Source organism: Rhinolophus ferrumequinum, chromosome 27 (assembly GCF_004115265.2).
Source record: "Rhinolophus ferrumequinum isolate MPI-CBG mRhiFer1 chromosome 27, mRhiFer1_v1.p, whole genome shotgun sequence".
Lineage (NCBI taxonomy): Eukaryota > Metazoa > Chordata > Mammalia > Chiroptera > Rhinolophidae > Rhinolophus > Rhinolophus ferrumequinum.
Genome location: NC_046310.1, coordinates 9,696,727 through 9,723,398, shown reverse-complemented (window position 1 = coordinate 9,723,398; position 26,672 = coordinate 9,696,727). Strand labels below are relative to the sequence as shown.

General features: G+C 44.0%; 1 protein-coding gene across 3 annotated transcripts in view; it reads right to left on the bottom strand.

Moving 5' to 3' along the window:
* TGFB2 (transforming growth factor beta 2) overlaps positions 1 to 26,672 on the bottom strand; it is a 77,298-nt gene that overhangs the window by 46,492 nt on the left and 4,134 nt on the right. For 2 of the 3 annotated variants that reach the window (XM_033099566.1, XM_033099564.1), the window contains exon 2: positions 15,122 to 15,205. The exons of the other annotated variant lie outside the window; for it this stretch is intronic. In XM_033099566.1, the coding sequence (XP_032955457.1) occupies positions 15,122 to 15,205 (84 nt within the window). The remainder of the gene's footprint in view (positions 1 to 15,121; positions 15,206 to 26,672) is intronic. 3 annotated transcript variants of the gene reach the window in all.

Below are 26,672 nucleotides of genomic sequence, written 5' to 3'. Positions count from 1 at the left end.
ACGCTAACCAGAGAGCTTTATTTCACACCTTTGCTTTTATAATTTTCCACCTTCAGCTAAAAATACTGCATTTGGGGTGATATTCAACCAAAGCATCATCCCCTGAAACAAAGGGAACAGTAGCAGAATGAGGGCTTATGGCAAGGGGCCTCGGGCGAGAAGGTTCTTCTGTTTTTATTTCCAGCCTTGTTGGAAGGCAGCCCTGAGCACTCAGGGGCGGGAGTGAGGGGCTGTTTCCAATGCCCCCGCCCCCCCAAAAAAGTACAGCTATGTTGAGGGTCCTAATGGCAGCCCCCACCTGGAACGAGCAGAAAGAACTAGAACCAGCTTTCACCATCTCCTTTTGCTGACCTTGGTTGTCTTATCACCATTTGCTCATCAGATCAAGTGATGATAAATCTAAAATATGGGACATGACGCATGTGCTTCTCTGGCAACGGCTGATCTCTTCAAGTTGAAAATAATTCTCGCCAGCTTTAGCTTATAATTTCTCCACTGTGTGTACACACACACACACACACACACACACACACACACACACACCCCTAATAACATTATCTCATTTACTAGCTCTGTTTATTGACATACGGAGCTCGGTACAGACTGTCTGGAACTCTGCCTCAAGCCCCTTCTCTTTGGGGGACATGACAGATAGCTGTGCTTGTCCAGAGGTTTAGGGTTTGGTTTTGTTTGTAATCTTGGCACTGGGGCCTAATGAAGACGCCGTGCTGTAACTCAGAGATTTAAGGTTTGGGATTTCAGCAGACCCAGATGCTATACTCCTGACTTTGCCACTTAAAAGCTGGCCTTGGGCAAAATGCTCTTCACCGCTTCAGGCCTCAGTTTCCTCCTTTGTAAAATGTGAATGACACTTGCCTTGCAGGGCGGTTGGGAAAATTAGAGGAAGTGAGAATATAGGGAGGGTGAAGGGAGTGTCTTGGCTCCTTCTGGCTCCTCTTCTCCCTTCTCTATACCACTTTTACTAAAAGTAAAAATCAAGACAGACCTTGGAACTGGAGCTTGGGCAATCCCCTTAACTCTCGAAACTGTCCTTTTCCCATCTATAAAATGGGGATGAGGTAGCAGGTACCTCGAGTAGTGAGGATGAAACAGGACTGTGAAAGAAATGGCACGTGGTAAGCATCCCAGCATGTTAGCCTCTATTATTTTTTCCTAGATTCCCAGTTGCCAGCAAAAAGAGCTGTTTCTGGCAAATCTCCGTTCACCTTCCCAGCTACCTACTTGCTCAGGGGCTCCTCCAAACACTGAGCTCCCTTCCCGACAGCCCGCCCCACCCCCACTCTGCTCAGCTCTGCTCTTCATCTCCAGATGAAGCAAAAATCTGGTAAATATTACACTTACAAGGTAACAGGTCTGGAATGCTTGGCACCCGGACACGTACACACTGCAGCTCAGGGCCAAACTACATTTGGCTGCTTTGTGCAATTCAAATAAAGATATTAAAAATCCTCCAACTCTATAAACATTTGTACTGTTTGCTAATCAAAGGGTTTTTTTTTTTTATGCTATCGAAAGAGAACTTGGCGTGCTGATGGCTCTTTTCAGTTTAGACCCTACAAAGCACTACGTATATACGCACATCAGTTTCCAATATAGAAATGATTTATATTTTAGGCCAGGTGGACTCCACGTCCGGAGTAGACTGCTTTCCCCCCAGACCAAGAGACTTAAGCTATTTTATTCTGGAGTGTGTGTCCTTAACAATTCCATCATACTGCTGCTTCTGTGTCTCGTAATTGGGGATGGACTTGAGCTTCCAGTTCCTGGGAGTGAGTCATGATGACAGTGGCAGCTATGGTGGGTGACTGTCTTGGCTATACCACTTCATAGCTATTGATCTTGGGCAAGTTCTTTCATCTCTCACTCTGTGCCTTGGTTTCCTCGTACGCAAAACAGAAATTAATAATACCTATCTACGTATCTACGATTGCCAGGATCAGTGAATCAATATCTCTAACATGCTGAGATGACTTGGAGGATAACAAGACCTACAGAAATTGAAGCAATTAATATTATTCTTATAGTCATTGCTATTATTGAGCAAATATCAGGAGTGAATAAAAGACGCTAGCTAGATACGGGTCCTTAACAAACGATGACTTGTTTCTTAAGTAAGTAAAAGAAGTTAAATGCAATTGGACTGATCTAGGGCCCCACCTTGCTCCATTAATGAAAAGCAAGTAGAGAAAAATGATGAAATTAGATCATATCACAGCCAGGGACTTAAATGTTGGTTTTCATTGATTCAGATGTCAGGACCCAACATCTGTCCGTCACAAGAACAGAAAAAGGATACCATTTTCAACTGGCTTCATCTTATCTTCCAGATACCTAACCTTCGAACTTTCAAATAAAACCTCCTCCCAAGGGCAACGTTGAGGGAAAAACAAGATGAAAGCTGACTTTGAGCATTAGGGAGGAACAAAGAAAGGTTCAACGTTTTCCTAAGAATAAAGAAAATATAGCACATTCTCTTGGTCTGCTTTTACAATTAAGGGTAATAGTGAGGCCAGATTTCCCCTGTGGGTGACAGAAGGTCATGTTTCAAGGATGCTGCATGACAACTAGAGTCAGCAGTCACTCTTCTGGCTTCGCTGGCCTGGGAAGGTGCCGCTCAACTGGGTTCTGGCCACAGGCCCCGACGGCGAGCAGGTCAAGGCCACTTTTGTGCCCTTTTCACACTTGCTCTACATCCTCCTTTCCTGTCCTCCCCCCTTTTCACTTCCAGCCTTCACAGCTCGTGATCTTCCCTCAGGTCCTTTCTGCGTAAGAAAAGGAAGGAAAAGGCACTACAACACACACAATGAATGAACCCTAAGGCGGTGCCGGCTAAGGAGTAGCCTCTCAGGAATCCCTTCACAGACGCTACAGGAAGAAGCCAGAGTTACACGTAGTAGGGAGAGAGAAAAAAAGATGTTTTACTCAGTAAGGCCTTCGGGGACCTGAGACTGCCTCCTTTGGTGGCATCTATCCTGCATCCCCCATGACACCGAGCAGAGTTTGCCCCTGCCCACAGCCACCCAAGGTACGGACAGGACTGGGTCAGAAGTAGGGTGAGCTATACAACACAGGGATGGCAACCCATCCAAGAGCAGGACTTCTGCTCTTTGTCCTTGAAGAAGCATAAGTCTCCCTTAGTATAAAGTATATTAGGAGAAGGAGCCCTGAAATGAATGAATCACACTGCTGAAAAGGGGGTGGAGCTGTTGGGGAGGGGTGTCCTTGTGGTTGACCGCATTTTATTGGGTTTTTTATTGACTGCAGTTGTATTGAAAGAGACATGACTCAGACATACCATATCCGAAGCCACGTAAAGCACTGGGTTTTAATGGGATTTCAATGTATGAGAATATCATGAACTGTACACCATGAAATGTGAAAAGCTTTCCTATTAACTCCTGTCCTTTAAGAGCTGAGGAAGACGCTGACTTTTCTATGTCTCTCTCCTGTAAGGCTGCTGCTACTCACTGCTCAGGTACACACCCTGTTCCAGGTACAGAAGGCACTGCTTCTCTCAACTTTATTAATCAGCCACCTAGCCTTTGAGTTCCCACTGCCCTTGGCTTGTAAATATCCTTCAGCAATGTGTTTTTTTTCATTATTCTGCTTTGTGTGGGGTAGTTCACTTACAAATCAGTCTCCACAAATAGGGCTATCAGCTACTTGAGGGAAAGGATCACATAATAATAACAATAGAAAAGAATAAGATCGATCTAGGTTTGAGGGGCATGTACCCACCGAGATTATCCCAAGATTAGAAACTGAGGTTTAAAAAGGAAACATGCCCAATCCCATGCTACATAACTGGAACTAGTGGCGCCTCCATCTGCACCTATGTGTGTGATCCTCGTGACTTCCTGTGGGCTGTCCCAGTTGCCTCTTCCAGGAGGGATCCATCCCTACTTATCTCATTTTGTATCCACCTGTGTGATTTAGGTACCACACCCCGGAGGCAATGTATACTCGGTGCATATTTATTAAATTAAACTGAATAAAACAACACTTTTCCACATCATTGTTTTTAGGGACAATCCAGGCGGGGCTTAGAGTGACATCACAAGGCAGTGAGATGTACCACTTGGTTGCAATAGTTACTAACACACACAGTCTTTTTAGGCAATTTCTGAGAGTTTTGAGCCCTCCTGATCAGACAATGAATGTCGTTCTGCCTTATTTACTTCTACCACTTTTTAAACACTAGCTCTGATATTACTTCCTTCTCACAGAAATTGGTACCACTTCCGATTTTTTTCCTTAGACTTTTAAAGAAAATAGATCCCTTGCTTTTCTCCGGGTATGCCAACTTGATGTTAAAAACGTGAGTTGGGATTTCTAGCATTCCTATGTTTCTCACAATAAGAAAGCAAAAAAGGTATAGACCTCTCTGGTCACCTTTCAGTGAATGAATGAACAACAGTTTGTTCAGTCCCTACCACATGGAAGGCATTCTTATGTGTTAGATCATTTCTTTTTTAAAAGTACCATAACGACGTAGATTTTTAAAAATTAATTCTCTTTTTAGAGAAGAGAAAAATGTAGTTCAGAGAGGGTAACTGACTTGCCCCATGTTACCCAGGTCTGTTTTATGCAACGCCTGTATTTTCTTTCTCCTGTATCACAGATTAATTGTCACACTCAGAGTCTTCTTTGGCTCATGCGTGAGTCACTTTCTTGGCTTATCGACAGTAGGTTGGGATCAAAAAAACCAAACATTGACATCTTCACAAAGTTTAAAGGAAGGGACCACCGTCTGCTATAACAAAGCAAAAGAAACAGAGAGGCCCATTATATGAACTCGTCTGTCTAGACAGATGACTAAACAGGGGTCCCTCCAGGGTTAGACTTGAATTTCCTCTGTTCAGCCTGTTGGATATTTAGCAATAAAAAAAAAAGAAAAAAAGAAAAGAAATTGCTTAAAGGCTGTACTACTAATCCAACTCCTCCTACACTACCCAGAGAGTAGTTTAAAAGTCATTTCGGTGCAGCCTGCATGTGTTAAAAGTTTCAAGCAGAAATCGGATTGAAACAAGGAGAGTCCTAAAAATACTTGTGTTGTCTGGCTAAGAACCCAAGAACACAGGCCTAACTGTCCCTTTATAACTCCAATGACAGCGGCTTGAACTCACAGAGGGAACAGGGTCTAATCCGGGTGTCCCCGCAGGACTATCCATGGCAAGAATGGGTCAGAGTTGGGCGTCTCCACTTTCACACGGGCTGGCAAATGGCTTTTCTCCAGCCTCTCACATGCCCTGGGGGCTCTGAACTTTTTCCTCACTTATCTTATAAAAATGCTACTGAGAGTCAAGAGAAAGTCAGTATCCTTTCATCAAGGCTGAGAGAAAGAAACAGAGGCTGGTGATGATAGGATTTTTCTTAAAGTCCGTTAGTACTGCTAGGCTTCGTGTACAAAAAGTTCCCCCAGTTAGGCAGTGGGGAGTTGGCTAACAGGCCATGTGGCCCCACGGAGAAACTGGGAACATAACGAAGGACTATGGCCTCTCTCATTTCCCACAAAGTCCTTAGCAATATGCAAAGCACTATTTCTGTGATGGCCCATATTTGCAAAATTCATTCCCTCCCTCATTTCACGAATATTTATTGGGGGCTTCAATCGGCACCATTTCTTCATACCGGGGGGTGCCAAAAAATGGATACAAGTAGACACGTTGGTCAGTGTTGCTCAAGCAGTAGTTCTCCATCATCAGAAGTGTCTGGACTCTGATGGGAACCACTTTGAGCACCTCTTGTCATTGAGGAAGTCAAATGTGACTTGTGTTCATCTTTTGTTATTAGTATATATTGAATATTACAATTTTAATACAGTTTTCCTTTCTTAAAGTGGGTGTACATTTTTTTTGGCACCCTCTTTATATACGAGGGGTGCCAAAAAAATGTATACACATGACTTGTAGTCATCTTTTGTTATCGGTATATATTGAGTATTACAATTTTAACAGTTTTCCTTTCTTAAAATGTGTATACATTTTTTGGGGCACCCTCTGTATATGGGAATAGGTAGGACTGCCAGGAACTGAAGATGGAATTTCTTAGGGTTTCCGTAGGATTTTATGTTGCACACTCCAATAATTACCCAGTCTCGACAAAAGAATAACTGTAAGGATGCGCCCTACTTCGTGTAAGTTCAAATAAGAAGAAACCATGTCCACCTCTCAGGTGGGGAATACAGAGAATATTGATGAGCTAGACACAAAGCCACTGCCTAATTCCAACCCCAGCATTCAGGCCCTTGGGTTCTGCTGCCTGCCTTAACTTTCCAGAGGTTTTTAGGAGAGACATACTGGATTGGAAGAAGAAAACAAAGACATCCAAACATCTCTTTGTTTTTCCTTTTTCAGAAAAGAAGGATTTTCCAACAATATACATACAAGTTATTCTCACTCAGTGGATTCTCCTTGCCTGACGTCTCATCCTTTCATCCAAAACCTTATTTATATTGAAGTTTATCATCTTAAGGGAGTGATAGGTAGAACGAACTTTAGAGTCAGACAGACCAAGTTCAAGTTCTGGCTCTGTTACTTATTAGCTGTGTGACTGTGGGAAAATTATATATCTGTAAGCCTCAGTTTCCTTATCTATAACACTGAGAATAATAATAGTGTTATCTTGTAGGGATAATATGGAGATTAGCACAGTGTCTAACATAAATAGTTAATAACAGATGGCCATCACTATCATTATTATTCATCTTATTATTTTTAAAGACAAATTCCATCCTCTTCATCTATCAACACCCCCACCCAAATATAGACCTTTACTTCGTGTAGAAATTCACTTATATTCCTAGCATGGATAGTCAGACAGAAAATCAGTTCCAGCAAAAGCTACGTAAACCCCCAAAACAGAAGGTCTCAACTCTGGCTGCAGATTGGAATCACCCAGGGAGCTTTTTCAAACTAAAGATGCCAGCTCTTACCCCAGACCAGCAGAGTCAGCATTTCTGGAGGTGGACCCCAGCATGAATGCATGTTAAATGTCCCCCAGAGGTGCTTCCATGCACCGTGAGGTTGAGACTCTCTGGGTTGGAGCTACCGCACAGAGACCACAGCCACGATGGTGAACACTTCTAATAAGAGACCCATGTGCTTTGATACCTGATGCCGCACTACCAATGCACCCAGTAGGTTAGCTGTTCTTGGTGCTTCACCTGCTTAGTTTCTGAAAAACAGTCTCTCCCTAACAATTACACTCCAGTAAACAATCCTTGAAGCCACAGTAGCCCTATTCCCCCGGGGAGCTGTCCTCTTACTCTCCTCCATATGGATAATGGAGGAGGCAAGTAGCAGCCTTGGGGAAAGAAGCAACACAGCCCAGGAAAATAAAGAAGCAACCCCCACTGTGGATATGAATACATACAAGTCAGATCCACTTTGCTCCATCAGAGCAAAGATACACTCCAACCGCATATTAGAAAAATATGGTCTGACCATTTCGATTTCAGGAGGATCCAAAACCAATTTAGACTCCATCCGGTGGTCAAAGTTCACAGTCAGCATAACAGCTCCAACAGTCGCATCATACACACAACAGGGCAATTCAGAAATACAGATGTCCAGCCATGAGCAAGACAATGCTTTCATTTCTTCCTGCTCTTTCCCACTACTGACCCCAAGAGCAGGATGGGAAAGCTGAGTATCTGCTGTTCCTAAGAATAGGCTGCGGGCATGATTACGAACTTGTAAACACCAAACTACGTTCAGGGGCTGTCAGGGCCAATGGATGGCTGTCACTGTTTTGAGAGTTACGCGGGGGATGCGCCATGACAGGCAGCGTTACTCTCCAGTTTGCTCACCCGGTGTAGCAAGGAAGGAGCAGAGTCTAAGCAGTCTCCTGGTAGGTCAATGTCAGGAGACCCAGGTTCAGGTTAGATGGGATTCTAGGGAAGGACATGCATGGTGCGTGATGTTTAAATCGGTACGTTGGCATGGGACTCACACAGAGAGATAAGAAATAGGAAAGCCATGCTCCCTCCAACAAACAGGGAAGCACTACAGACTTACACTCTCATGGCAACTTAGCCTGGATGCTCACTGTGGAAAACAGCTACCAGCTCCAGCTGGGCATGCCAGGACTGTGGTGGCAACCCGAGACCCTAAGGCTAAGGGATGTCCCTACATGTTATGGAGGTGAGTCTGTGTTCCAGAGTTTCCCTGACATACATACATTTCATATGACACATCAGGATTTGCTTCAGAAACCTAGCACTACCCGGTGTGCCTTTTATACCAGATAAATGTGTCTCAGTTGGAGCAAGTCATGTATAGAAATGGAGGAGAATGACATTTATTTCTGTCTTATAAAGTCAACCTACTAATTATTCAGTAAATAGGCATTATAAAGCTCCTTATAATTCTATAGATAAAGCAAACAGTGTGAATTCAATCATGTCACATCCACAATACAGTCGTGCCCCCCTTATCTGTGGAAAATATGTTCCAAGACCCACAGTGGATGCCTGAAACCATGGATAGTATCAAATTCTACACAAACTGTTTTTTTCCTATCCATACATGCCTTTGATAACCTTTATGAATTAGGCAGAGTAAAAGATCAACAACAATAACTGGTGATAGAATAAAATAATTATAGCAATGGACTGTAAAATTTATGTGAATGCGGTCTCTCTCTCTCTCTCAAAATATCTCACTGTACTGTACTCATCGTGCCACTTAAAGGAAGCACTTTACAGCTTCTCTTTGGCATATCCTAATTGCCAGCATCACTACCCTTGCGCTTCGGAGCCATTTTGAAGTAAAATAAGGATGAGTTGAACACAGGCACTGAAATTCCGTGACAGTCGCGCTGATAACCCAGCTGGTTACTGAGTGACAAGCAGGTAGGGACCCTCTACAGAGTGGAGATGCTGGACAAAGGGAAAATTCACATCATGGGCACAACAGAGCGGGACATCAAGACATCATCATGTTCCTCAGAACGGCACGCAACGTAAAACTGATGCATTATTTATTTCTGGAATTTTCCATTTCCTATTTTTGGACCACGGTTGGGTGTGAGTAACTAAAACCTCGATAGATGAAACTATGGGTAAGGGGGGACTCCTGTATAGAACGTTCTGAGCATGGGCGAACCCTTTCTTCCTTCCCCGACCCCTCCCCCTATACGGTGGTAGACTGTCATATTTGTTTAGAGTGTTGTTTGTCCCTCTTCCCTGGACCCAGCAACACAAGGCCCCCTCCTTGTGTCCCGTTCCTGTGCTAGTGACTTCAGGCTTGGCCACTGGAATGCAGGTGGGCTAACTGCCACATCTCATGGTGCGACCACGAGGCAAGAGGCTATTCCCTCAGCCTGGGTCCCGGAATGAAGCTGTCATGGAGCAGGGCCACAGCCAACCCCCAAATCCATACACTATGAGTGAGCGATCAATCTTTGTGAAATGCCATTGGGATGAAGGGAAAAGCTCTAGATAATGACCTTGAGCGTGTACAACAATGCCATGTTCTACAAGGTGCCATTATACCTCAGAACATCATGCTATAATGGGTTTTATATGTGACAGGTCACATCTGTCTTCTGAATGTATCTGCTCCGAATAACTCGTACTCAGTATAACAATTGTGCCCTCTTCTCCAGCCTCAGTATTTCAAAGTGCGTCTCCTGCAGGAACCCATCAATTTTTCCAAAGGCCACACTAAGCGCTTCTGTTGTTGCATGGTCCCTTAAGATGGTAGTCACGCAAGCTCATGGAGGAAGAAAACAACATTTCTCCTCCCAGGAAACATAAGCAGCTTCCTATTGCTGCTTGATGTCAGCCAAACTATAATTTTAAAGGTTGTCTTTCAAAGAGCAAATATCACCTCCTCCGAGAAGGCTTTCTTGATCTCTCTAGACCAAGGTAAGCAATTCTTCTTCTGACCTCTTGAACCCCTTCCTTACAATCAACCGCACGGTCTTGGCTTCTTGGTTTTCTTTAGTTTGTTTGGTCTGCCTGGCTTCCTCACTAATTGCAGGCTCCTGAAGGCAGGGTCTCTACTATATTCCTCCATCTATGGGCAGACCTAGCATAGCAGCTGGCACACGGTACTGTAGACTCAATAGATAGTTCTCGTATAGATGGAGGAAGGCATAAAATCAACATCTCCATGGAAAGCCTTCATATTTAAAACTTAAACATTAGAAAGCAAACCCTGGTCCAACAGAAATGCTTTCTAACTGATAAGAGACATAGTTGTACAAATTCCTTGGCTGGCGACCTCATTTCAAAGTGTAGGCAAAGGCACTAGACAGAGCTGGACAGATCCAAAGACCTTCCTAAGCCCGACTCTCTACTTCACACAGGGACAGGTAGTTTGTCCTTCTCCCAGGCCAATGCGTGGTCACCTATGAGTTTAACGCCATGTGCTGTGTAGGCATGAACTCCAACAGCTGTCATTCCACACTTGTCAGCACAAGGCAGGAGACCCAAGAGGTTATTTTCATACACACAAGGGTGCAAAGATAGCTTCTTTCCAGAAAGAACGGGGATGAGTTGCCAATCACTCAGGAGTATTAATGAAAGACAATCGAAACCAAACAAAGCAAAACACACCATAGTCTATATATACATAACCCACTGTAACCTGCCGATCCAATTATTTGCTAAAGCGAAAACTCAGGACCAGGGAGGCCTGTTTGAAATTCTTGGTATAGTACAGTTTCGCCTAGAAACAGGTTGCAAAGTGCCACTCAAGTGCATTACAAACACCTCCTGCAAGGCTTTTTGCTCCTGCCTTGGTCATCCTGTACATTATGCCCAACTTAACAGTCACAGGAACCCGTTGGCGAAAACTACCCTTTTCTCTATTTTTGTCGGAGTAAAACCCCAGAATTCACAATGGCTTACAAGGCCTTACGTGACCTGCCTATCATGGTCTTTCTAATCTCATCTCCCAGGACACTTCTGATAATCCTCGAACATGTCAGGAACAGCACCAGCTGTCCCGTCTGCCAGAAATGCTCTCCCCCAGATAGCCCCAGGCTGTTCTCCGCCCTCCTTCAAGTCTCTGCTTAAAGGCCACCCTCTGAATAAACCCTTCCATGCCCGTTTATTTAAAACTGCAATTCACCTCCCATCCCCTAACCCTGCTCTACTTTTCTCCCCTGCCACATGGATGGAGTTCTACCATCCTTCATCTTTTTAACTAATTGTCTATCTTCTTCCTCCAGAATGTGAAGCTCCCCAAGAGCAAAGTTCTTTGCTGTTTTACTCACTGATGGTATCACCAGGGTCCAGATTGGTGCCTGACACACAGCAGATCCTCAATACATACTGTTGAATGAACAAATCTATCGTAAGAGTGTCGTCTCTTTAGCTTTGTATGCCCAAGATCTCTCTGCATGCATTTGACGTCTATCTTAGAATTCTGTATTTGTAGTTAATGTCGAGACAACTTAATTGCAGGCTTGTTGGGAAGCGGACTTAATGCCACCAGTCATTCTTTTCATTGTTCAATAGCCACGTGGGCTGCTATGTCATAGAGTAGGAGGCATGGATATTTCTCCAACAGTTTGATGCCCCAAAACACTACATCCACCCTGTATGGTTGGTTCAGAAGAGTGGATGATTCCAAAATGCCATCAGAATAACAGGAGATGTAGGGTCGCACAAAGAAAATACCACATAATTTATCATTAACTTTTCCCTTGAATAGCTAGCTCCGATTTTCACCTACTATAAATCTCTGGTTGAGAAAAAAATACTGTTTGGAAAGAGAAAGCTGCAGTTATTCGAAGCGGAGTTTGGCTGAGATAGGAGAGTTTACATTCCATTGTTGGCTAGATCCTTACTCCATGGAATGTCCCAGAACAGGATTCAGGCCATGGAGAGGTCTGCAGTGCTTTGACCAAACACGACCTCAGGGAATGAGACCTTCTGCACTGACTTATGCATCATAAAATATATGTCACTTAGACATGAAACGTGAGGTTTGAAAATCCCCTTCTCACTCCACCATTGCCCCGTTGAAGACACTTAGAGGAGGCATTCAGCCCCGGGAGTAAACTCCCAAACCCACTCAGTCTCCACATGATGCATTTACTTCCTTGCACACTCAGTGTCCCCTCTGTGGTGAACAGTGAGCAGGGGATATGTGTGATGGATGTGACTGACAAGTCTACTGGATTTGGGACAATGCACCGTGCAGGGTGGCAGCTTGGCTGCACTGTGGGTGCCACACTCGCAGGGCCAGCTGATTAAACAGAGGCCCCACTGGATCTGAGTCCTTCCGCCCTGGAGGACGACGAGGAAACAGACCTGCATCAGCAGAGTGTCCACTGCCTGGGGCAGCAGCAAACTCTAGTGACACAGGAAGTACCTGCAGTGCCACTTATGTAAATGTGCAGATTCCTTGCTCCATTCCACCCCACCCCCCAGAGAGTCCACCTCTGCAGGTCTGAGATAGGCCAGGGAATTTGCTTCTGATAACACCTCAGGACACACAAATGCAAGCCACACTTTAAGAAGCACCATCTTTAAATCTTAACCAAGATACTGGGGGGTGAGGGGGGTGGCAGGGAAACAAAACAAAACACCCTGAATTCGCCTTCCATTTGTTCCTGGACAGACCATCGCTGTTGTTTATCGGCTGGATTCTTATATCTTACTAGGACAAGCTTCAGTCGGGCTAAGATCATCCTAAGCACTATTTGTGGGGGATAATGAATTTGAAACCAGAAAAATGATTTCGCAGCCATGTGGCCTCTGAGGAGCAAGAACTATTGCGTCCTCCAGCTGATGAAGCCTCAGAGCGGCCAGTCCAATCCTCAGGGTCAGAACACGCAGTGAGCAACGACACCCAGGTGAGAGAGCCAGTGAGCAAAGCAAGAGGCGCCACAGGCCCCGAGCTCCCTCCAACCAGTCCCAACATCTCCTTGGAATGAGAGGCGGTTCATACAAGGTGACAGGGATGGCCCTCGAGCTGCTTGGCACAGGCCAGCCTCCACTTAACGAGTGTTCAGAATCACACTCGGCATGGAGAAATTCACCCTGACCCTGGATGCTTGCCGCCTGGCATCTGCTCACTTACATTTTTACTCAATTACTATTTCTAAGAACAGAGACAAAAAAAAAAAAAAAAAAAAAATGCAGGGCCCCACTGCTCAGCAGACTTGCAAGGAAGGTCTGAGAGGGGTCCGCAGGGTTTCCCCAGGGGACTGGAAGCCTGTGCAAAAGCCTCCCCACCTCCTATGGAAATCTAGGTGCAGCTTCCACCTCGGTCCCCTTCCACGCCCTCTGGGACACTCCTGACTTTCCCAGACTCGCTCGCTGGGAGCAGTGTGGGTTTCCAGGGTTTTTTCACCAAAGAAAGAGGGAAGCTTGCAGCAAGGAAATGACCCAAAGTAACCCCAAGTTGAGAAGGAGCGTCTGAGAAGCAAAACCACACAAAGACCCAGGGTAGGCCTTTCCATTACTTTACTATGGGAGGAAAAGGTGAAAAGGAAATGAATTCAAAGTAGTAGGTAAGAAATTACAAAATTAAGGGGACAGGATTCCAAAGGCAGAGCAAAAGGAAGGCCAAACAAAGTTTGGCGTCTCTGCAGTACAGTGGAGAACTTCAAGGCCAGATCCAAACTCAGATTTTGGCTCTGCCACCAGGTAACTCAAAGAGCGAGGACGAGGTATTTACCTGTCCAAGTCACAGATTCCTGAAAAAGGGGGATCACCACCCTGTCCCTTCCCCACCAACCAACATGGACAGGAGTAAGATGATGTGTCTTAAGTACCAGGAACACAGGGGCTGTTCAACAAATGTTTTCCTTCTCTCAGTCCCTTCCTTTGTCTTTTCCGAAAAGCTAGTGGGGAAAAACATCAGACAATTAACTCCTTGATTAAGACAGTGAAATAAAACACACAATTTAGAGATTGAATACAACATATACAGAGAATTTTAAAAGCATGGATAAAACCTTCCGTTCTTTTTATTCACATGGCAGCTTCTAGCCACTGTGAGGGTTTCTACCCTAACCTATATGTATATTTTCAATAAAATCAGTTCTTTCTGAGGAAACCCCCGCTTAGGCCACTGTGAATTTTATGCCTTGATTCCTAAGAAGCAAGATTCGGCATGATAAATCGCAGGGCCAGGAAATCAGACATCTATGGAGGGTCAGCAAAGCATTTCTTTTGTCCCTCTCTGGGACCTTTGCCCATGTTTAGAACCAATATATTATCATCCAAACCTTCTGAGGGCCTTGAACATGCAAAGCGGACCAAGGCCAGCACCGCAGGTCCAACCCCTCTCTTCCTGAGCCTGGGCCAGGAGCGACTTGGGCCGCTGAGTTCTTGAGTGTCAACATCAGTGAAGTGCTGTTCTTCACTGTGGTCTCAGCGCCCGGCACACAGGAGGCACTCAATAAAAGCCAGCTGAATGGACTAATGTTCCAAATTAATCCATCAGAAAGGAGTGAGACCACTGGCTTCCGTGCCCCGCAGCCTGACACATGACACTGGCTCTGAAGGTCAGGGCTATGTGGCTTGAGCAAGTGGCAAGTTCCCAGGTCCAGGGAGCCGGAGTCTCAACCCACGACAACGCCTTTTTCTCATGCAACCCAGAAACGATAGCATGAGGGTCACCAATAAGGACACCGGCACACGTCTCCCACAGACCTCCCTCTGGAATTTTAAAGGAGAAAAAAAAAATATATATATATATCTCCTCGTTAATTGAGCAACTATGTGCCAGAAATAAAAACATAGATATAAATAAGATACTTTAAAAAAACAAACAAGAGGACCCTGACATTCTGACCATACTGTTCAACCCTCCAGAGTATATCCTCCATGGAGGTCAGGAGGTCAATGTGTTCAATCAGACTGTAACCCCTGGAACACATCTCAGGCACCCCACAATCCGTCCTCTCAGATACTGCAATCAAGTCATCATATGACTTCAAAGCTATTCATGAGTGTTTCTCACAGAAACGCTGACTAAAACATTGGGGGCACCTTCGTGACTACCGGTCAGCAACAAGGCTGCATTTCAGAATTCTATGTGGCCGCCGCCGAGTGCCCCACAGGAGACAAACACTAAAGATAAACTGGACATCACTACGTCAAACGAGGTATAAAGCAGACAAATGTACTCACCAAGGTACCCACAGAGCACCTGGGATTGTCTGGAGCACCAGCTGCCCACTGAGCCAGAAGGTGTTGTAAGAACTGGGCAGACAGCTAGGAGTTTTAAAAAGCACAGTCATTAGCTATTTGACTGACGAGACGCCTTCCACAGAGCTATACAAAGATTCATCGCAGAAGAGGGTCCCACTGAATGCACTGTTCATTCCCCCAGAAACCTAAGGTCCCTGCTAGTCAGGGCCAGGGGATAAGACCCTAAACATCTAGGGAGATTCTGGATTCTGCTCCCAGATCTTTTGTCACGCCTTAACCAGCAGTCAGCCTCCTGAATTCAGTTCTCCCTTGAACAAGCTCGAGTATTAAAATAACAATGTGCAATTTATACACCGAACGGTTCAAATAAATAGCTTGACTTCTATTAAAGATGAATTGGAAAGGACTCGACCTCCTTTGACAAAAGACAGCCTACCTATTAAGAATAAAACTCTGTTTTTCATTTCGTTGGCCTAGATTGTCGTTGTTGTGTTTTTTTTTTAAAACCACCTGTCATCATTTCTCACCCACACATGAAAACTCCTTCTCGAATGAGTCAAAAATACAAGTGTACGTTGGTTTGGTGCTGCTTAGCTAGAGTTGAGATATCTGGGGCTCCTTGGGATGGCTTAAACATATCTTCTGTGATAGTTATTACATCCTAAAATTTTGAACTTCCCTTTCTTTAAAGTAACAGCAACTAGATCTTACATGTTGCCCGTGATATTCTTATTAAAAATACACCAAAAATTGAAGAGGAAACATTGCTAAGTGTTCAAAGGCTATCCTATCTGTGGTAGAGTCAATAAGTATAGGATTTCTGCACGAGGAGATGTAGACTGAAAGTTCTGGTCTGTCGGTGGTTTCTTGGGAACCTTCGCACAAGTCCCTTAATTTGCCCAGGCCTGTTTCTACAAAGATGAAGTAGACATAATGCCACCCCTGAGAGTTCTTAGAAGATTGAAATGAGAGAATACATGTAAAAGAGACTGACAAATAAAAGGAAATCAAGTGATGCAATAATACGAGTTACCCATTTGACCGATGAATCCCTGGCTGCCTTCTACACCTGGCATGAATATGCTTCTCTTCGTGCACCTTACACAGATTTAAAATCTAGGCCCTTTTCATTTGCCGAGGTCATATTTTCTAAAAGTAGCACTGTCGCTATTCAGGCCTGACCCAAAAATTTCTTTTGACAAAAGACAGCGGCCTTATGGAGTCCTCTCTCATTTTTTTCCTAGATTTGTGCCTTTTATCTCTCAATTTTAAAATCGATAGGGAAGACTTTTTTCCATACCCTGGGACTGACTGTCGCCAACATGCAGCCCACTAACAAGATCCCAGCGACATCTTTTCACACGTGTGAGGATTACGCCTCCCAGTCGGAACACCTCTGTAACTGAGATGTGGACTCTGGATGGCCCACGTGTACGGAAGGGCCCACACCCGGGGTTCTGGGACATGCTGCTATCATGTTGCCACCATATGCTGTTACCAACTGACATCCTCTCACACATGTTTTCACCAATAAGCAACCACGTTGTTTATTTTGAGAGCCTTCTCCCCAGACTTACAGGGAGAAAATTCCCTCAGATAACCAGTTGGCAAAGACAGGAAGCCACACCGGGCATAAACGGTTTTGTCACAAGATTAGCAAGTCAAACAAAGTCTTCTCACACACATCTGACCTCTAAAAAGAGATGCTGAAAGTTATCTTCAATAAAAACCTCCAAGATTATTGCCAGAGAAGGCAGAGTGGTGGGCAGCGTAAGTCGCTTGGTTAGGAATACTTCATCCTCAAATTCTATAGGGCCTTCTGCGTTTCTTGGGGGGGATTTAACTACTTTCCCTGGGAAACAGCACCTTCTTCAGGCCACTGGATGCTGTGGTGCAAACCAGGGCCAATTCTATCAACGGCATCCAGATCCTTGAAATTGTCCCAGGTCACACAGGTCAAAACACGTCTGTGCAGGAACAAGGCAAAGTAACTACTGTCATTTGCAATTTCCAACAAGCGGTCCTCAAGTGTGCACCTCTGATTTCCTTTCACTGTGCTATAAAGTTGCAGTATTAACATCCGTTCTTTCCTTTCTTTTTTTGTTCGCATGCTGTTTGTTTTTAAGCCAGTCCAAAGGACAGGGTGCCGAGGACCTGATCCAGTGCCTCAGAAGTTAAAACCGTAAATGGGATGGAAATCTAACTGATGCTAATAGTGATTATTTAGGTCAAAGAAAGCAATTATTAGTTTTTTTAAGAACATATATATATTCTGTATGATTGACGTGGTCTTGCGGTATGGATACATTTTTTCAGGTCAGTGGGGCTTGGGGTATATGTGAAATGCTTTTTAAAATGTAAAAACCTAATGGGGAAAATGTGAGACATTAATTGTTTGAGAGAAATAATACTTTCTAAAAGTACTGGGGCACTCACTAATTCATCATGGGGAACTATGGTTCACCTAAATCATAAGATAGAAATAGTCCCGGAATTAAAAGGTTGCAGGGGTAATTAACAAAATAACTAAAAGACGAAGTTAACCACAAAAGTGTTGGGGTTCATGTCAGCCTGTGATGACACCGCTAAGAAATAAGTAACAGCCACAAAAATACACAGTGCTTCCAGAATGTGTTTCTGAACTACCTGCCATAGCATCACCTGGCCATCTTATCAAGATGCAGGTCTCTGGAGTCCACCTTAAAACAACTGAATAATCTGGAAGGAGGGGAGGGGACAAAGGTTTGGGAATCTGCATTTAGAATACGCACTACAGGTGATTCGTCTGCTTGGTAAAAATTGAGAACCACTGGTGCAGGCCCGTGTGACTTCTAGGTTAGAAAGGCCTCTTACTAACTCTCACTTGACCTCAAAATAGTCCAACCAGGTGGATCAAGAAAAAATTATCCCCTCACAAGGATGGTAAGTAATTTGTGCTGAGTAAGTAGCGGTTCTATGTTGTGTACAAGTGTCTACATGACAGAGATAGAGCCCTTCTTGCTGCAATAATATCTTAAGCAGAATTAAATGTCATTAAAAGTGCTCACGAAACTCCATGTCAAATTAAATTCCTGCCCCACCCCTCCCAAACCTTCCGCACAGACATTTCTCTTGTGATTATAGCAATTCCATAAGCGGGTACTATCATTTCTTCCCAACACTACGCTGCAATGAATTTTTACTCCACTTAGAGAATTCCCAGCAAATATTACTGAGAAAGGGCAAACTTCTGATCCCAAATGTATAATGCCTCGGGTTCAGTGTGGCTCAAGACCCTCCTTCTAGAATCTGAGCGCTAGTGCCAAAGAATTAATGAAGTTAGACATGACTCTATACACATAGTTTCATTATTGATGGTGATATGTTCTGACAGTGGAATTCTTCTGAAATCTATCTCTCTCTCAGACAAACTAGCACCAGTTGCCTCATTCTGTGGAGGGGAAAAGCATGAGATTGGGGGGTGACGCAGTGGCTGTTCAGGATTTAGTTCATAGATTTGACCAGTGATTTCCTTTAACACACTTACCCTAAGGCTTATTCCTATGAGGAGATACAAATGACCGACTGAATCGCTATTCAAATCAACAGACACTTCTAAGGATGACAACCTGAGATGACAGCCATCATTCAGCTTTGGTTCTGCCTGGCTGCTTTGGGGTACCAGGCCGGCACTCTGGTACACCCCCACCTCTGTTCTCCCCTTAACTTCCAAAGCCCCCAGTGTCAAGCTATGAGCTTGTAGAACATTTCCCCGCGGAACGCCCGGACAGACCTCCAACGGGGTGCCTTTACCAGTCATCCATCTTCCCCAAACAAACGTCCTCAGTCTGTGATCATTTATAATTCTCCTTCTGAAGTAGAATCAGAATAAGTCATTCACCTTTTTGGGCTTTTCTCTGCCAGCCACTGAATTCTAAGAGTTTATGATAAAGAAATACAACTTCAATGAGTATTGTCATTAAGATGTGAAAGCAGAAGTGAAAATGAGATTAAGTCAATGGATAGGAGAAATACATGACGGAATAAGAATAAAACTCAAAATGGAAAGCATGACAGTTACTGCTACGCATGGTCTAGATCCCTAATGCATTTGGTCTAAGAAGCGGCGAATTAACAATACTGAAATGAATCCAAAGCTTAAAAACTAAGTTATAGTTCCCAGAAAAATTCCCATTTATGTTTTGGCAACAATAAAAAAGTGTAGTGCTCTTAAAAGGCATGAATAAGTACTGTCTTCTTTTTTGGATGGTGTTTCCTCAGAGATTTGCAAAGACCAGTGGACTTGCGGTCCTTTCAGTGTCTTTCTCGAAAACAAGCGCTGCATTTCTCGTTCATGAGATGAAGTAACAAATAAGATGCTGAAGTTATGGATGAGCCGTTCTTTGTGAACCAGCTTGTCAAGACAGATGTGGTATCTGTCAATGTGCTGTGGGGTAAAGTCACAACGTTTTTCTTTTTTTTCCACAAGACTGGAACGAGGTTACAGTATTTCCTGAAACAAAATGATGCAGTCTTATTCTCCAACAGCCATTCCATGACTCTTCCTTCAGAAACGGATCTCTTCTGCAGCAATGGCCTGCTTCGTAATGACGAACAGGCAGACAGCAAGGAAGGTCTGAAGGAAGAGTGACACTCTCCCTATAAACAGGGACGTGTAGGACATGTTGGCCTGACAGCCAACAGCTGGAAATGCATGCGAACTATTTCCGGAAGGTTTGGGCCTCTCAATATCCAAAAAGCTTTTTTCATTTGCATTAAATTCCTCAAGTCATGGTGGCTAAAGGGACAGGGAAGCCCCACATTTCTGACTTATTCGGCAGGAGCAAATCGAGGTGGTCATTTGAGAGAATGAAGGAAGGGTCCTGGTCCACACAGAACAGTTTCCTCAGCACCGTGAGTCTTTCTCTCCGTCTAACAGATGCTAAATCCAGTAAACTCCTCCTGGACAGCGATGTTTTCTCACAGCAGTGAAGTGGCTTTCCTGGGTGGCTCCATGAAAGCCAGGACACTACCTCACCCAAGGCCTAGTGTGGCCTCTCCTCCCTGACATCACCTGCCAAGGTTGTCATGGCCTCTTCAAACCCTTTGCGGTGACTGCGGACCGTCTTCACCCCTTCCTCTCATCCATCTTCCTCTTTGAGACTGCTAATCCTTAATGTCATTTCGCTGCTAAAATCTGTTTTCAAATGAAGGACCTGACAGCTCAGAAACTGCTGTGACTGGTGCGTGGTTGTGGAAGTGAAATGAGGTCTACCCTAGTCTAAGCGCAGCTGCCTGAGCTGCCTCACCTTGTCTCCAATGTCCTGGCTTCCTTCTCAACAGAGACCATCACCAGGGGAGGGGAGGGCCGGGGACGAGGGGCGGCACCAGGCTCTGAAGCACGTCACACAGAAGCACCCTCTGCATGTGAGTCTTGGCGCAACATCCCGCATCCCTGTGTTGGATTACAGATTGTATGGCCCAGAAAGACGAAGAGGTGACAGCTCCGTGGCTCTAATGCATCGTCAGAGAGATCAGCTGAAATAATTTACCCACTTTTCCCCCTAAAAAGGTATATACCTTTGAAACAACTGGTAACCTCTTGGGATGCCCCCTCCCCCATAAAAAAAAAAGCAAAACTGGAAATGAACGCATAGCAAGACGCTGCCTGGGAGGAATACATGACGTGGACTTCCTGCTTTGAGTCCCAGAGGTGGAGATTATCAGAGGCCAGCTCTCAACATTCACTACATGGAAGAGTTTCCTGAGGGCAGCTCTCATGCCTCCACTTCATTTTATTTTCAATGTGCTTCTCGGACAGACTCTATAATGTGCACACGGGCTTTCGTTTCACAAACATGTATGTGATTTCACTGGTTTTCCATATTTTTCGTAGTTTAATATCGCTAAAATCCCAGGTCTCTTTTATGCCCAGTAGCATGTTATAATTCACTAGCAGCGATATCTCTTTCTTGGTGGCATATAAAATAACGGTGCATCTTAACATCAGTGGTGTTTGAGATTCAATGCATAACAGCTGCTGTGCAACGCAGGCCTACTAAGTGCTGGAAGCAGCTCAGATACAGGTATTTCTTTGCTCATGTCATCCTCAATTCTTTACAACCCTAGGATTGAACCCTAGGGAGCAGGTGTTCTCTTCTTCATCTTTACAAGTGAAGAACCTGAGGTCGGGTTAAGTGAAACTGCGTCAACCTCGCCTCAAAGACATTAATGGCAGAGACAAGATTTGAATTCAGCAGGAAGCAACTTAAATGTCAACAAGGCATTTTAATAACTTGCACTGAGAGAGCCAAGTTGCTAACCAAAACAAGACCACATTTTAACAACTGCCACAGGCCTGGAGTTGGACTTCTTGTCTCTGATGCCATCTCTTCCCGTTCAGCCTCTGAGATTCCTTTTTCTTTATTCTCCTTCTTTTACTCATTGGGTCCTTCTGGCTCCACAGTCTGTGCTCACTGCACGACACCATCTTGCGTTCCAAAAATCAAAGAATTCTCCAAAAGAGACAAGGTGGATCCCCTATCAATCAAATTTATGAAAACTTTTGGGAAGAAAATGGTTACAGTTAAAGACCAAGACCAAGAGACTTGATGAATTCCAATGTTTGAGTCAACCAAGTGCAGAGATAAAAGGCAAATGTGTTAGAGGCAAGAAAAAAAAGACCCAGCGTTGGATGCAAGGCTTCAGAGATATTTCCTGTTGTAGAGAAAGACTCTAGAGCTGATGGATGTAATTTCTAGGAAGAGAGGACAGTCACAACTTTCATGAAGATGCTACATCACTTTGCAAAAGGGCAAGAAAGTCATGCTCTCCATTTCCTGGTCTGTACTTTAGGGCCTCTATTATTTGTGGTAACTAAATGCCTTACTTTCAATAAGACATCACTGATCAAAATAGCTATACCCATGTCCTCATATATCACAGGGAAAATACTAGTATGGACCTTATAGGGTTGCTTGTGAGGATTAAATAAGTATATACATGTAAAATGTTTCAAACTATGCTTGGCACATAGCAGGTACCCAATGAAGGTGGGCTTTTGTCATCATCATCATCACCACCATTTTCATTATTGTCTATAAAACTGGAAACAACAAATGTGTGGTTATGAGAAGCCTCGTGTTGCCTTCAGCATAATGATATGATCGATCAGACACATTTTCCCTGACAACGATGGTGAGTCGATTTCCTTTCTACACATCTCCTGGTCCTGATGCTTTGAACGCATAGATCCTTCTCCAGGTGGCTCAGTCTCATTCTCTAAAGAGAAACGCTCATTCATTTATTAAGCATTTACCGAGCAGACACGATGTGCCAGTTTCTGTTAGAACACGGATAAGGCAGAGCTGACTCCTGTTCTCAGGCAGTTTACAAGCCAATGAAGACAGGTCAGAGTGCCGCGAGATTCTACAGCAGCAAAAGAAAAGAGGCTGAGATGCAGATGAATACGTGTATCGTGAGAGTGCAGAAGAAGATCTAATTCAATATGACTAGGAAAATCAAAGAAAGTTTCAGTAGGAGGTGGCATCTGATTAAACCTTGAAGGATGCATGTTCAAAAGTGTTGAAAGATGGACCTCCATGTGGAAGAAATAGCATAAACAGAGGGCCAAAGGCATGAAAATAAATGACTCATTTGGTGAAGGCAGAGAGGTTGGTGTGGTTAGAGTGGACAGGTATCATGCAAAGATTCAGGGAGAGGTAGGGCTGAGCAAGGAGGCGGGGCCAGACCCTGAAAATTCCTAGACGTTATCTAAGAATTCTGAACTCTTACCTAAGAAGGCTAAATTCTCAAGGCTTTCTTAGAGGAACACTAGACAGTGCTAGACGTGGTGGATTACTAGCCTTCCCAGTCTGTTCCCAGACCCGCAAGTGGCAAAAGTCACCAAAGGAACAATCCCAGTGTGCAAGGAAAATAGATCCACTGAGTGGAAGCTACAAAGAAAACAATGAGATAGAGGTCCCCAGACATCCCAGGCTAGCAAGAATGGATTCTGAAGCATCCGGTTTTGGATCATAATTTAATACCTCTAAAATATCTCTTTGTAATATCACTTATAGTCAACGGCATGCTATAGTTAATTATCAGTGACGTTTCTTTCTTAGTGGCACCTAAAATAATGGGGGATCTTAAAATTAATGGTGTTTGAGATGCAATGAATAATGGCTGGTGTGCAAAGCAGGCCTGTTGAGTGCCAGAAGCGGAATTAGACGCTTCTGCAGACCCATCATCCTCCATCTTTCACAACCCTAGGAAGCGGTACCTTCTTCATCTTTACAAGGGAAGAAACTGAGGCCTGGTTCAGTGAAGTTAACTGCCATCCATGCAGATGTTCCAGAATAGTGAAGAACAAGACGGCATTCAGAGATTGTGGGGGAGAGGTCAAAGGGGTGTTTTATGCAGAGTCCAGGCCACCAAGCCAACCCAGGAAGCAAGGGGGTGGTCACCCTGAGGTGCAGTTCAACACCCACTTCCGGATATCAGAAGTTAGAAAAGAAGCAAAACAAAGGACAACAGCAAAAAAAAACCCATTTCTGGTTACAGCTTGATGAAGACCGCTGGAATTCCTCCTGAACAATTGAGAGAAACAAGCTTTTCAGTCTAAACAAACCCCCATCAAAAAATTCCTGGCATGTTATTTAACTTAAAATACCTGGAGAACGCTGAATTCCTAGGTTAAAAAAAAAAAAAAAAAAAGATCTCTTTAAAGAATATTGAAAAACAAAAACACACCATATGGTTTCAAAATGACAATGGAAACATTTGTTTATCTCGGCCAGAGGCACATTTCATCAAGCTGTTCAGAATCTGAAAAATGGAATCCACCCCCCAGCAGAAGGGCTGCGTAAGGCGAGCAAGCACATCTGGCAAGTCCAGGATCCCTTAGCTACGGAAATGCTACATCAAGATAGCTCCAAGGGCTCTTTCCAGACTCTTCCATTCAGTCTCTTTGCTCACCTTACTACTGAATCTACAAAGCGGGTGGCAGTGGTGGGACCAGAGTCCCACCTCGCTAGTCAGCCTGCACATCTCTCTCTCTCAGGGCCAGGTCCCTCCACTCTATTTTCCCTAATCTTCTAAAAATGCAGCCTGAAGTGTGTTGTCATCTCTGGGCGAAGGCCTAGGAGTCAGTGACCTCCTCGGTTCTAACCCAGATTTGACATGGGATCAACAGTGAGTCATGAGCCCTTTTTTTACATCTCCATTTCCTCTAGGAAAAATGATCTGTCATTGTTTCATATCTTTATATGAAAGAATCCCGGGACTAAGTTACATCACCGTGTTTTCACCAGGGAGGTCAGTTCAAAAAGTGCAGCTCCTGGAGTCGACCCTAGGGGTCGCTGTGGAGACACAGAGGGCTCCCGGTCCCTCTGGGAGGTCAAGTGGTCCCCACCTGCCTCTCCAGCTTCAGAAAGCCCAGCCTCCATGGGGGTGGGACGTCCTCAAGACAGGCTCCCGGCAGGCTGGCCTCACTTGGCAACAAAGACTGCCCAACTGCTTCAGTTATAAACAGTATATTTCTTTGAGGGTTTTTCCTAGTCCTTGAAAAGTAAAAGAAAGGAGAGGAAATCCTGACAGAGAATGTGGCCTAGGTTACACGTAACCACAATTAGGTGCTAGAGTTAGTACAAGCAATGATGCAATAAAAGGGCAGGAATTAAACTGGGTCTGTTGCGTATTAATAACTCAATCACTGTGGAAGTCAAGAGGTTCCCCCGTTCGTCTTTGATCTCTCTCGGTTTCTCTTTCTCACACACCCACACACAGAATCTTAAAAAATCAAATTCCTGAACATCAAGCAAAATACTAGCCGTTGCTGGAACTGCTAGGTTCCAGCAACGGCTAATATTTTCTTTCATTGGGCAATTGGCCAACAGTCCAGCAATTCGTAAGCAGAACGATGTACCCATGAACAGAATCTCAAGTCACATTCCCCCCAGACACAGTGCTATTGATATTCTTTCTACATTCTACGATTTCACTTGGAAAATGACAGAGGAAATCGAAAAGGACATTGTTTGGTATTAAACGTTTAACATTCGTGTGAAGCAACGACAAAGGAAACCTCACCGTGAGGTTTCAGGCTGTATATTTTAGTTTATCTAATTCAATACGATAGAATAAACCAACACGATTATTTACCAACACGATTATTTACTTTCTTCGGCTGCCTAGAGAGTGCACTCCTCATCAACATGAATTGCTTATTTTCTTTGCAAAGAAAACCCAAGATAATCCCTCACTTCTGATTCTCTTTGTTCTGACTTACATCCCATTGCTGCTGACAGAAGTTACTGATGGGTGGGGCCACCTTACTTAGGCTCAATGAATGGGACATTTGGATGCCTCTAATTGATTGACATGCTTGCAGATCATCATAATAAAGTACATACTATCTAGAGAGGTCCAATTCATACTCCCAATTAATTGAGATAACTTTCTGATTATCTTTCTGTTCAATGCTATTTTAATGTCCTTTTGATCACAAAGGTATTTTATTGTTAGGGGATGACTTTTGAAATGCTACGCCTAGCAGAATTCAGTAACCCCAAATAAATACCAGGGTCAACAGGGCATCTGAACATGGGTATTACTGACATTCTAGGCTGGATAATTCTTTGATGGGGGCGGAGGGGGGGTCTCTATCCTGTGCATTCTAGGCTGGTCAGCAGTATCCCTGGTCCCCACTCACTGAATGCTGGTAGCATCCCTCCACTCCCAGACAGGACTGCCAGAAACCTCTCAGGGCATTCCCTGGGGGTGGGGGCAGGGTGTGTGTGAAACCACCACACATAGAACCGCTAGGAGTGCCCAATTTGTTGCAACAAGAAAAGCAGAGGAAAGAGAGAAAATGAAACTTTTCGTCTCTTCCTTTTTTTGATTGTTCAAGCCGCTACAGATGTTAATGGTCAATTATTTGGCATCTTACTCTAGTTGAGGGAATTACTCTTTCTAAATTTCTAAAGTCCTTGCGCAGTATCTTTTAAATAGATGTGCCTTGACATTCACATGGATTGTCAAAAGGAATAGAAATCCACCAATTCCCACTGGGCAAACTACCCGTAAACCTTAGCATAACTTCACTTTGAGCCTTAAACTAACAGCATGTGAAAAGATCAATATGAATAAACTCAGAACTCATCAAACCTCTTCTTTAAATGTTGACACAGTATTATTTATATCCCATAAATACCTTTCTTGACTAAAATTCATCCTAGGAGATTGGCAATGGGCCAATTCTATTCATATTTACTGTATTTATATAGTACGCTGGGCCAAGGATAATATTTAAGACAAAATATGCCTGAAGGCATATACAATATCTCTTATATTTTTACTTTTAAATCTCCACAGTGCTAAAAACTAGTTAGTCTGAACTGTAGAAAATGTCCCATAAAGGCCTATCAGCAATATGTAATGATACATAACTCACTGACTATAATTAGAGCATTTCTGCAATATTTGAGCTGCAGTCACTCCCTGAACGCTAGTAAGTTGGTGGTCAAAAAAATGAACCAGTGATCTTTCC